General features: G+C 38.8%; 1 protein-coding gene across 3 annotated transcripts; it reads left to right on the top strand.

The window, feature by feature from the left end:
- Positions 1 to 2,391: 2,391 nt before the first annotated feature.
- On the top strand, positions 2,392 to 11,982 carry LOC144520016 (uncharacterized). Of its 3 annotated transcripts, XM_078253602.1 has the most exons (11): positions 2,392 to 2,573; positions 3,738 to 3,925; positions 5,243 to 5,380; positions 5,845 to 5,983; positions 6,127 to 6,304; positions 7,033 to 7,174; positions 9,598 to 9,738; positions 10,370 to 10,422; positions 10,539 to 11,027; positions 11,231 to 11,307; positions 11,594 to 11,982. In XM_078253602.1, exons 1-11 carry the CDS (start codon positions 2,463 to 2,465, stop codon positions 11,666 to 11,668), a joined length of 1,731 nt encoding a protein of 576 aa, XP_078109728.1. In that variant the 5' UTR covers positions 2,392 to 2,462; the 3' UTR covers positions 11,669 to 11,982. The 3 variants fall into 3 exon arrangements, with proteins under 3 accessions (XP_078109728.1, XP_078109729.1, XP_078109730.1); XM_078253603.1 differs by lacking the exon at positions 5,243 to 5,380; XM_078253604.1 differs by lacking the exon at positions 3,738 to 3,925 and having other exon boundaries at positions 2,462 to 2,573.
- The last annotated feature ends 1,096 nt before the right edge of the window (positions 11,983 to 13,078 follow it).

Here is a 13,078-nt window from a genome sequence, read left to right as displayed (position 1 = left end):
GGCTAAGTAAATATCCTATTTAAATAGAGCTAGATCATCAAATGCACTGTAATATAATGGCCAATAGAGGAAGCTCAGAGGAGCTAAATAGATTTAGCCCGAACCCAGCAGAGCAAGCATATTTTCTACTGCTCTCACCAGAAGCAAGTGAGGCTTTTTACTGCTGTCTGTATCAGGGATTTTACGCTTACAAAATGACCAGCTCAGCAAAGGACAGAGACTGGAGACAGGGACAAAAGAAAAGTGTGGGGGAGAATAACATTGGAAAGGCTGACTCGGAATGGTACAGTACAGCTTGGCTTGATTGGTGGAACCATACAGATGTGAAGATAAGTGGAGATTAAGAAACACGATGGTTGTACACTCTAGTACTTAGATCCAGCTGCTGTATTTAACTGCATTCTTAAGACAAAGCATGAAGAAAAAAAACCTGTATTACCCCTTGGATTATACATACATGTACATGTATATATATATCCCACATTTTATATAGTATATTATATAAATAGCTACTACTATAAAATAACTATATGTATATGATCCTCAATAGGAATAAAGCGGTTCAAAAACTGAAATAATTTCATATTATCCGAAAAGAAAAAAGTTTTGATTGTGCGATCATTAGCCTTTGTGCCAAATACAGACAAACTGCATTAGAGAAGAGTATCAGTGGTGGACATTGGAATGTTACTGACTGGAATAACAGACAGAAACCTAAAGCATTAATTCAACATTTTGGAAAATACCCTTAATGCTTTGTTTTTGCCAAGAGTTACATGAGAAAATCAATACCACGCTCATATCTGCACACTTAATAAGAAGCTACCACCAGCAGTCATATATCTGAGATATATCTATCTTAGCTTAGCATAAAGTCTAGAAACGGGGGGAAATAAGTAGCCTAGGTCTGTCTAAAGTTAACTATTCGTTAGCATATAGTCTATATCCACGACGTTCCACTTCCAGGATTGTTCAGGTGCTGCCGGAAATTCCGACATATGTCCTCCATTTTCGGCTGGATTCTAAACTCTGGTGGATTTCTGAGGACTATGGTTAACTGCTCCTCAGATCTCTGCAGGGTAAATCCAGACAGCTAGCTAGACTATCTGTCCAATCTGAGTTTTCTGTTAAACGACTAAAACAACCTTTGAACGTACATGTTCCACCAAAACAAGTTCCTTTCAGAGGCTATTTTGCAGAGGCACCGTGGCTCCGTCTGGTGCTTAGCGCCGCCCAAGACGATTGTGATTGGTTTAAAGAAACGCCAATAAACCAGAGCACGTTTTTCTCCCATCCCGGAATGCTGTGTGGACTTGCACAGGTCTTCCTTTGCAGCGCTGTGGAGGAAGGTCTGGCAAAGCAAGACTATAGTGATATGGAGGATATATTTATTCATAATTCAAATTGAAAGTCCAAAGAGAAACCGAAGCGAGATCAAATTAAAAATATTATTATCATGAAAAATCATGCCATAATTGAATTTAAAAAAGAAAAAGGAAACTGAAAAAGCAAAGTTGATATGTGAAATGATAATTTGAAAATGTAAAGTGCAGTGTAAAAAGTCAAATTTAAGCTTAAATATAATATAATGCTTAAACTGAAATCTTTGAAATCTGGTATTGATTAAAAATCGCAATGGAAATAAGAAAAGAGAAACATCAAATATGAAACTCAAAATATGAAATGGAAAAGCTTAAATGGAAATACTGAAATTAAAATCTCAAATAGAAAAAAAGAAATTATTTTATTTTAGCTTTGCACTTTATAATTTTCAATTTGAAATTTTATCTTTTGAATTTTACATTTGGCAATTGCTCTTTGACATTTTAAGATTCACCTTTTCCATTTGGATTTAGCGTATGTCAAAAGCGTATGTAAATGAGGAGGCGTGGCCCAAAGGCTGTTGGGAGGGTCTGAAACGAAAGGGGTGCAGAGGCACCACCAGGGAATCACAGCTGCTTCTCATAATCCCAATTCCCAGTCCAACAAACAATTAGAAAAACACAGCAAATCCCAAAACCATGCAAATGACAACTGTTAAAACAATGAACACATCTACTACCAAAACCAAACGAAACTCAAATTGGGCAATTAACCAAAACATGCAACTTTGGGAACAAAATGAAAAGCTGCCTACAGTCACATCCTGACACTTTTTGAGACAGTGACAGTTTTCATGCAACACAAATCCCAAAGACAACTCATCAGATAATATTGCATTATGGGGCAACGAACAAACTTCTGGGCCCTTTAACAAGGCATTTTCTATCAAAACATTTCCTCATACCAGACTGTTTCCTGGTTTAGTTTGATTTCCAACTAAATGATCATCCTTGTAGAAAACAATCGCGAAAGACGGGGGGGGGGGGGAGTGAAGGCGAGGCTGTATCTGGAAGTAGTCTGTATGTGTTAGAGTTGGTATTTATTTGCTGTCTTTGTGTGGAGAGTCTATCACATTCACTATGTCGCTCTCTCTGTTGCTGCTGCTCGTCTGCAGCGCCCAGGCTAGTCATTTTTTTGGAACAGTGATGACTTACTACCCAAAAAACACTTACGCAAATGGATCCGTCATGGTACGTACAGTTGACTTATAATTCCATATTCACCTGTTGAAATTTGACAATAACTAAGTAAATAACTTTCAATAACTGCAGTATTTTAAGTCCTGAGAACAATACGGCAAAACAGGGGATTCTCTGTATATATATTAGGGCTATCAAACCATTAATTTCTTCTTAATCGCGATTAATCGCTGAAGTTCTATAGTTAATCGCGATTAATCGCATGTTTTATCACATGATTAAAAGTCGATTATTTTGCATTTCAGAACTGTCTTTAAGTACATATTAACAATGGAAAGCAATTCTTACCAGTGTATCTTGATTGGGCATCAAATGAATGCAAAGAAAGTGACTTTATGAACTTGACTTTAAAATTTGTATTTGTTTATTATTTATCTACTGCAAACAAAAGAAAAATGTGTGAATCTGTCATTATTGCACAACTCAGAACATGCCAACCGTAGTACGTCTTTAAGACCTGAGTCCTCTACGATGCTGACAGGTCTGCAGTTATTTGCCACCCATTTCGCAAGAGCTGTAGTCATTTTTTTGGATTTGGTTTCATCCGCAGGTCGGCAAGTAGCACTCTCCAAAATAGTGCTTTGCCCGCTAGCATCAACCTGAGTCACATTAACTGTACCACTATGCTTAGCTCGTAGGTGGTAGCTCAAGCTTGACGTGCTTTGGTGATATTTTAATTCAGCTTTACACAATGTGCATATGGCTTTCGACTTGTCTACTGAGCCATCCCGGAGTTTTGTAAAATAAAAAGCGCCATACAGAATTGTGTTTTCTGCTGTCTTTCTCCATCATGCCTGCAGCCTGCAGCAGCAGGATGTGTTACGAGGAAATATGGCAGCTTGATGATAAGTAAAGGTGCGGCAAAGGGTCAAAATAGTAGCCTAGCTAGATTCTAGTGATTTTAGAACAGCTAAGGGGCGTTGTTAGGCACGACACAAAGCCAAGTGAAGTTAAATTAACGCGTTATGCTCGGCCCTTAAACGCATCGCGATTAACACGTTAATGCTGACAGCCCTAATAAGAAAAGAAAAGAATATATATATATATTCTTTTCTTTTTTAAATATACTGTACAATGAAGTTTTTTTTTAAGTCTTCTCTTTTTGTGTCCTGGATGTTGTCGATAATGCCTTCACAAATGACTGTGATACCACAGGCGGTCCTTCGCTATAAGCTCAACTTCCACACTTGCCTCGGTACCTTGTGGGCCTGCAGCAGTGGTGATTGTGGGAGCCAGATTTCTTTAGTGCTAAACACAGTGGACCAGGAGAGCAGTGGAGAGTGGTGTCAGACAGAGGGAATCATGACTCGCCAGGTTCCCAGCAACGCTCAGTTCCAGCTCCTGTGAGTGTACCATGACAATGCATAAAAAATGATATAACTATATGCAACCTCACAGAGGGACAAACATTTTTTTTATATAAGATAAATATATATATAAATATCTCACATTATATATTATATATATATTAGGGCTGTCAATCGATTAAAAAATGTAATCTAATTAATTACATACTCTGTGATTAATTAATCAAAATTAATCGCATACATAATTAACGGTGCCTGAACCGATACTTTTTAAGAAAGTAAAAAAGAAAAGAAAAAAAAGGGTACTAAACAACAGTTGGTGACATTAAAGAACGGCTTGTTTATTGCTAAGGCCATATGGTCAAAATTAAATGATTTAATAATAATGTATAACAATAAAAATAACTAATTTCAGTAGTAAATTGCTGTTGAACGACAAAAACAACCACCAGTTGGGAAATGGACATTTACAATAACTTTACAAATGCACCACGAGGCTGTAGTTTACCAGTTTCATTGAACGCACCGTCTGTGTTGTTTCTCCGACGGCAGCTGCAGATTGTTACATACCGGTGTTGAATCCTCTACAGTAAAACACAGTCAAACTTTACACCGTTTAGCGTTAGCTGTCAGCATTGTAACCGTTTTTAATCCAGCTACTAGCTAGCGGTAAGCTAACGTTAGCTGCTGTCGAGTATAGTGTTAACTAGCGTCATGTGCAGCGGTGTTTGTGTTTCAGAGCATCAGAGAGAAGCGCAGACATATCAGTGGCACCAGATTTCGGTAGCCAGGGTTGGCAGGAAGAAGATTTTTACAAGTAAATGTTCCAATTAATAATCCAGGCAGAACATTCTCGTCTCCCTCCTTCATTTTACAGTCCAATGGTGGCTAGAACGGCTCCGGGTCAAACGTCAATATGGAATGGATTAATCTGTGTTATTTTGACAGCCCTAATATATTATACATACAAAATATATAAAACCTCCATCTCCAAAATTTCAACCTGAATTTTTGGAGTCCATGGGAAGAAAAGCCCCTTAATAGCTACCAAGCAAGTAAGAATTGTTGAAAAGAATTCCCCTCATTTTACAGTGCGATCAGAGTTCATGAGCAGTCATTGAAACTATGTTAGAGGCTCCTCTGCTCTGATTGGTTGTTTTCCTTATGCCATTAGGGATACAGTGACAGTTTAAGCAAATATTCAAAGAAGGTAAAGTCTGGACAACAGCTTAATGCTCTGAAAAATACTTTAATAGTGCAAAAATAAGGCTCTACCAGGTGAGCTACCCACACGCCCCCACACTCAGGTTCTGTTCAGCACAGTAAAAACTGTCTTTCTCATGAACTTTGAAGGTTCGCTGGTGGTAACTGGATAGATAATGTACAGAGCATTTTGTCGTGGAGTGCTGTGACCCTGGTGGAACTAAGAAACCGGTCAGACATCGGCCGAGCCAACACATCCCCCCAGACCACCATCCTGCCAGTTCTGATGTAAGCCTGCTCAGTGTTTCTGTTTTTTTTGTTAGTTATTATACACCTTGTATTTTCGTTGCATGGTGTAAGGTTTCTTTACTGTGCATATGGCAATAAACCTCTTGAATCAACACATTTAAAAGAAAACCATCAGACTCAGTGTGTATTCATTTTGTTTGTTCTCCACAATTCAAACTTATTATGCACAGAATTCTTTTTTTTTTAAATAACTTATTTGTAGGAAAATGCCTTTAAGAGGGGAAACCTGAATGGTTCAGGTTCAAGCTTAAATTCACAAAGGTGTTAGCAGGAAGTTTCCTTGAGAAACAAGTGAGTCAGGTAACATGCAGTATTGACATTGACACTAGATTGACATTAGACATTTAATGGATACCTTTGTCTAGACACAAACTGATCCAGCAGCCTGGCTTGTGATGTACATAGCATCTAATACTAGGTTGCACAACATTTCTCTCCGTCAGAGTTCCTTCAAACTGTCAGAGAGATTTCAACCTGTTGGCGTTTGACCCGGATGGAGATGAGGTTAGATGCAGATACGGATACGCGACACAGTTTGAGTGTGCCACCTGCACACCGCCGTCTGTTCTCAATCTCTCATCAGTAAGTCTACACACACTGACGCTTAAAGATGTTAACATTATAATCCTATCATAATCAACTTTTTTTTTATTCCAAAATGCCTTTTTATTACTTGACAGAAAATACTTTATTTAAACCTAATGTCCCTTTTTGTCCTCTTGCAGTCCTGTACGCTGTCATTCAGCCCCACCCTGAGCAGTAACGAAGGTGCGTATGTCGTACAGCTGGTGATGGAGGACTTTCCCCGGCAGACTATCACCCTGACGCAAACGAACGGGGCGCAGACAATCATAACTACCAACAATTCTATCAGCAAAATACCTGTTCAGTTTGCTTTAAGGGGTAAGATTTCTTGTTTTGGCACCCTGCACTTTTTTGTAACTGCACAGAAGTTATAAATAATCTCAGTAGTTAATCTTCAGTGAGTGGATCAGTTTTTGAAGTGTATATAGTCAAAGTTATTTGGCAATCATTATAATCTAATGAGGTATTTCAATAATGTCCCTGATAGATGGATGCTTTCTCTGCTAACTCTTTTTGCTGTTGTACTGAATTATTTTGATACTGCCAACAAGATCCCCAAATTACAGTAAAACACAACAAAAGTAATACTATTTTTGATACACTACTTTGCAAAACAAAACATGTTTTTTTTAGTTCATTTCACTCAAAACAAATTTATTATATATATATTTATTATTATATATATATATTATATTACATATTTTTTTAGATGGATAAACCTCTTGAGATGCACCATCAAAATTGCAAAATAGTCACAAACATGTTTGTGAATGGATCCAACTTTGTAAGCAGCTAGCAAGTTTGTTCCTTTTGATTTTTCACAGAATAAGTAAAAATTTTGACCTGCTGGTTGCACTATAGAAAAGTTGCAGGGTCACTAAATACATTAGAACTCATTTACTGGGCACCACGAATGTTCTGACATAATTTTATGGCAATCATACTGTTGCAGAGATATTCTAGTCTGGTGGTGGTAGACCGATGGATAGACGAACCGACTGGCATTGCCATCCTTAGAACAGTTTTGCTTTTCTTTATTGTTCCAGTGGGCCCTGCAGTGCCATCTTGCACAGAGGGACTCTATCTGCCGAAGTTCCTGCCTCCAACCCCAGCCAACAGAGCTCAGTTGTACACCCGTGTCAATCAGGTCCTGGAAATCAACATCAGTGTAGTAGCAAATATCTCCACGTAAGTCCAACATAAAACACATTTAAAAGAACAAACTTATCAAAATACCACAGGTTAATGATACAGAAAGAGCTCTGGTTAGATACAAAATACTTTTTTTTTAGATTAATTCTTCTTTTTTTTATATTTAGAACATACAGAACATACAAATACAATTGAACAAGAACAACAACCCTCTCCCACCCCCCACCATCTGCGGTCTCAAGGAAAACAAAAACAAACAAATAAACAAAAACAGAAATCACACCTTGCCTAGTCACTCTCCTCTAATTCTTGTGATGCTGAGGTCATTAGGACTGATACCTGTGCTGCTGCGTTTTTCCATAGATCTATAGTCAATGACTTGGCTTTGTTAATCCTTGCTATAGAGAGCTCAAGCATAACTATGTCTAGAAAATACGCCAACCACCGTTGTATACAAAGCGAGTGGGGAGAAGGGGGGGGTGAGCCAGCGCTGAGCTATCATTTTCTTGGTCGTGGTTGATCCGGCTAGCCAAACTTTCCTCTGTCTCCCAAGCAGGTGTAATTTAGAGTCGTCATTAAGTAACAAAACAATCGGGTCAGTAGGAATTCGACATCCTATCACATCAGATATTATTGATGTTGTTTTATTCCAGAACTCATGCACCTGTTCACACTCCCAGACCATGTGCAGTAAAGTTCCAGTCTGTTCAGGTTGACAGAACGTGCAATAGGGAGTGGGAATGACTTTAGAGACGTATCTCTTCTGAGGAGTCCAATATGTCCTATGAAATACACTCACCTAAAGGATTATTAGGAACACCTGGTAAATTTTGCATTAATGCAATTATCTAATCAACCAATCACATGGCAGCTGCTTCAATGCATTTAGGTCTAGACAATCTTCTGAACTCCAAACCGAATGTCAGAAAGAGAAAGAAAGGTGATCTAAGCAACTTTGAGCATGGCATGGTTGTTTGTGCCAGACAGGCTAGTCTGAGTATTTCACAATCTGCTCATTTACTGGGATATTCATGCACAATCATTTCTAGGGTTTACAAAGAATGGTCTGAAAAAGGAAAAACATCCAATATGCGGCAGTCCTCTGGGCGAAAATGCCTTGTTGATGCTAGAGGTCAGAGGAGAATGGGCCGACTGATTCAAGCTGATTGAAGATCAACTTTGACTTAAATAACCACTTGTTACAACCGAGGTATGCAGTAAAGCATTTGTGAAGCCACAACACGAACAGCCTTGAGGCTGATGGGCTACACCAGCAGAAGACCCCACCGGGTGCCACTCATCTCCACTAAAAATAGGAAAAAGAAGCTACAATTTGCACGAGGGCACCAAAATTGGACAGTTGAAGACTGTAAAAATGTTGCCTGGTCTGATGAGTCTCGATTTCTGTTGAGACATTCAGATGGTGGAGTCAGAATTTGGCGTAAACAAAATGAGAACATGGATCCGCTATGCCTTGTTACCACTGGGCAGGTTGGTGGTGGTGGTTGTGGTGGTGTAATGGTGTGGGTGATCCCTTTCGCCTTCCGAACTGCCTTAATTTTTTGTGGCATTGATTCAACAAGGTGCTGGAAGCATTCTTTAGAAATGTTGTCCCATATTGATAGGGTATGGTCAAACACGGTATTAGTATGGTGTTCCTAATAATCCTTTAGGTGAGTGTATGTTGAAGTGGATCTGCTGGTGATTTGGGTTCTTGGAGCAGTGGAAAATGATGTCCCAAACTGTCTCTCAATTAATTGCATTCCCCTCAGGGCTCAGCGCTCGCTCCCATTTCCTTGCTATTGGAAGTTCTCCTATAGATACTTGCAACAGTTTAGCATAGATCTTGGATGCTAATCCTCTCACAGGAAAATCAACAAACCATTTAATGACTGGGTGCGCCTCAAGACTGTTTCCCCATGGTACTCCATAACATTTTAGGGCTGATCTTAAGCGCAGATACAAGAAGAAGGATGTCCTGGGGACCTCAAAACTAGCTCTTAGGTCTTCAAACCTCAACATACCTTTCTCATTGAATAACTGGTTTACAGTATAAATGCCTCTGTCACTCCACTGCTTACAAGCAAAGGGTTTGTTACCAGACATTAAGTGTGTATTGTGCCAAATTGGGGTGTTCAAATGCCACTTGTTGATGTAGCATAGTTGCTCTTCCACCTGTTTAAAGTTAGTCAATGTGTTGGTGATAATAGGACTATAGGCTAGCATACACTTTTTTGGACACACACCTGCAAAGGCAATACTTATATAATTAAGACATTAGCCACACGCACAAATGGTTTTCATTCGCCAAGGTTTTAAGGTGGACAAGGAATCTGATCTGTTGTGTAAATCCAACACTTAATGAACAAGACAGCATAACCAACTCTTTGCATTTGTGGGTGGGGTGGTTTTGGAAATTCTTTAACTTGCCAAACCGTTTCTTCTTCTGTTTGTTAAAGATTTGAGCTCCTGTTCAGTGGGCCCTACAACGTAATCCAGAATACATCAGTAACAGGACAGTACACTTTGAAATGGACGCCGTCTGAAAACGAAGATGGAGAAAGCCACCCCATCTGTTTTGTCGTACAGGCAGTTTACAAGTTAGTATAAATATAATGTAAGAAAGGAGTTGTGGGAAGACATTGTGTTCTTAATGTCTTTAAAGAGAATGGGGAATGTTATCTGTTGCATCATTTGCTTTAAGTTTAACATTTTACTTCCTTTGGTCTCTGATATAGCACGTTTAAGGAATAGGTTAACATTTTCGGGAAACAGGCTCATTTACCTTTATGTACAGAGTTAAAAGAGATGACGAAAGAGATTCCACTCCAGAAGAAACTAGCATGGCTGAAGATGACAAAATCCAACTACCAGCATCTCTAAAGCTCATTAAAAACACGTTATACTGTATCTTGCATGTTTAAGTGTAAATGACAAGTCAAGTAGTGATTTTCAAGGGGTTATGTGCATATGATTTCTTAGCTAAGAGCAGTGAGGACAAGACTTCAGGCTGTTGATTCATATTTAACTGACATATGGCTTTGTATAGTGGTACTATTGGTCATTGGTTCATCTAATTCCTGGCAAAAAGCAAGTAAGAATATTTCACAGAATGGTTAAATATGTCTTAAAAATGGAGGAGAGCTGGAGCAAGAAAGACATTCTGTCTTGAAATATCTTAAATGATGTGTAACATAATTTTGTGAATTCTGTATTGATTTATCACATTAGTTCGGTCAAATACCACTCTGAGCTCCGATGTGTCATTGTGATTGTTGGAAACGGTGAGTGGAACCCTTCCTTGTTTTTAAAATGTTTTCAAATTACATTGCTAATTTCTTGGATTGATGAAATTCACTTGTAATCTATATTATATATGTGTATTCACTTCTGTTTACAGACCTAACAACCCTAAGCCCAATAACTATCCCATTGACCACTACAACCAGCACTACGCCACCTAATACAACCCCACAAACTACAACAAACATGGCCACAACAACTATGCCATTGACCACTACAACAATCACTACGCTAGCTACAACAACAAACATTCCCCCAACAACTACCCCACAAAACACAACAACCATAACTACAACAACCCCACAAACTACAAGCAACATTCCCCCAACAACTACCCCATTGACCACTGTAACCATCATTACGCCAACTACAACACTTACACAAAATACAACCACAGCTCTCTCAACAACGGCCACTATAACCACAACAACCATCGCAGCACCAACTACAACAACAAACATTCCCCCAGCAACTACCCCACTAACCACAACAAACATCACAACACCAACCCCACAAACTGCAACCACAGCTCCCTCAACAACCCCATTAACTGCTCCCCCATCTGTAACCAACGTCTCAAACCAAAGTGAGTATTACGAATGTTGATGTTTTAGACTGTATTATCATCCCCTTAATGGACATACTCTATACATAGCTAAGTAACAGAGCTAAGTATGAACAATGGAATTTGATCTGCCTGAAAATGGAAGACCTCGTCTTAGTAAACTCTGTATTACTCCGTTTTACCCTTGTTGCCTGAATTGTAATGTTGATTCACTGTGTTTCTAGTTGTTATTTTGAGAATGAAGCTTTCCTCTCCATCTCCACTATCTGAAGAGTACATCAGGAGTACTGTTTTACAACAGGTCAGACTCTTCTTATTCTATTAGAATTCAAAGCATTTCAAAGCATTAGATAACTGGCCCTGCTGGGGCTAGTTCCATGTTTAATTATATGTTGGTGGTGCTACGGAATTTGTAATAAATACATTAATAACCAAGGCTAGATGCAAATGTGTGATATTTGAAAGTCAGCTTTACTTCTGATGATTCAGAAGTACATACAATATAACAATGCTCCCACTTTACACAAAACATATCTGATGGTTGTGATGATCATATCACAGCGCCATTGTTAATTTTTCTTCCCCAGATTAAAGATGAACTGGTGAGACGAGGGCTGCCATCAGATACGATTGTACGCCTTGTGAGAAGTGTGCAACAGTAATTTACAACCACAGCGACCCCTGTTGATTCAATGTGAACATGTATTGACCCCTGGAGAGAAAAGTTTTCAGGTGCCTGTCAAATTCAAACCGTTAAACATGTTTACAGTCAAGTAATGATCAGCTTTTACGTGTAAATATCATGGACATATACTAAAGATGTAAATACTTGATTGTATAATGTATAAGGTTCCTGTTGTAGTGTGTATTAAAATACCAAGATAAATTTTGCTGCCTTTGATTACATGTCCAATATGTGTTATTTGTCCATTTATAATAAAGCCAACTGCAAAAATGTTTTACTTGCAAACGAAAATTGCAAAACATTATTTTTTATTGTAATGTTTGTTTATTGGGTTTTCAGGAGGTCATTTAGGATTATCAGATATCAATATACTATCACTTTAAACCTACATGTACATGATCTATACTGAAGTAACATTTAGGTATTCCGACAGTGTGCTACTAGTACTTTAAATGATCTATTCTATGCTATACTAATGCTTCCTCCATCACTGTGGTTTGTTGGGCAGCGGTTTGGGCTAACTGCTGGCTCCTGTCCTCCGCTTCCTCAGCTGTTCGTTGGTATTGTAGGGCGGTGGCGAGCATTAATGTAACTGGGTGGTGGGGTACTCCAAATCTGAGGGCCCCTAAGAACTGACGATGACCATGGAGTGTCCATCGTCCGGACCCTGGTCCTCTGTTGGCTTCGGCATTATTCAATTCAATTGAATTCAATTTTATTTATAGTATCAAATCATAGTTATCTCAAAACATTATCATACTCTCTGTATCATCCTCGCCCAAAGTGTCCAGAGAAATCACTGCATTGATAGAAAGTAGATGTAAAATATGGATGGACACTAATATCAAGTTTTACATTCTAAATTTGATAAAGTAATTTTCCAGGTTGGTATTTTACACCTGGGCCTTCAGTACCGTTGTACTGCAATTAAACCACCTTCGAATAACCTCAACCTGACACTAGTGCATTATTGTGTGGAAAGCGATTTAACACAAGGCTCAACACCAAGAGAGTTTTGATTGTAGCAGAGACATGAATACACGGTGACTAAAACCATCACTTTTACGCAGTATGACAGGATGCTGCATTGCATATAGTCAATTATCAATGTAATTACCAAAGAAACAAAAACAAACTCACACCAGTCACTTTTACTCATACGACGTACACTAAGCAAAAGAAAAATGCTGTTAAACACAAATCACACAATCATGAAACAACAGGCTTCCCCACAAATTCCAACCAAGCTGCTGAACCTAAACGCACAACACACCACCCAAAGTGGCAGCTACTGAATCTTAAAAGGCTTTGGAATCAAGCTTCATCTGGACATCTTTGGAAACGGTTGGGATGACGATCACAACCGGTAGTCTCTTGCGAGCTGGTT

The sequence above is a fragment of the Sander vitreus genome, chromosome 6, assembly GCF_031162955.1.
Source record: "Sander vitreus isolate 19-12246 chromosome 6, sanVit1, whole genome shotgun sequence".
NCBI classification, from domain to species: domain Eukaryota; kingdom Metazoa; phylum Chordata; class Actinopteri; order Perciformes; family Percidae; genus Sander; species Sander vitreus.
Note: the sequence above shows the minus strand (reverse complement) of the source record. Positions and strands in the feature narration are given on the sequence as shown.

Excerpts from the sequence above, each read along its gene's own strand:
- LOC144520016 (XM_078253602.1), top strand. The coding sequence starts at position 2,463 with ATGTCGCTCTCTCTGTTGCTGCTGCTCGTCTGCAGCGCCCAGGCTAGT. Across the intron at positions 7,175-9,597 it reads GTAGTAGCAAATATCTCCAC|ATTTGAGCTCCTGTTCAGTG; the intron begins GTAAGTCCAACA and ends TGTTTGTTAAAG. Across the intron at positions 10,423-10,538 it reads CATTGTGATTGTTGGAAACG|ACCTAACAACCCTAAGCCCA; the intron begins GTGAGTGGAACC and ends TTCTGTTTACAG.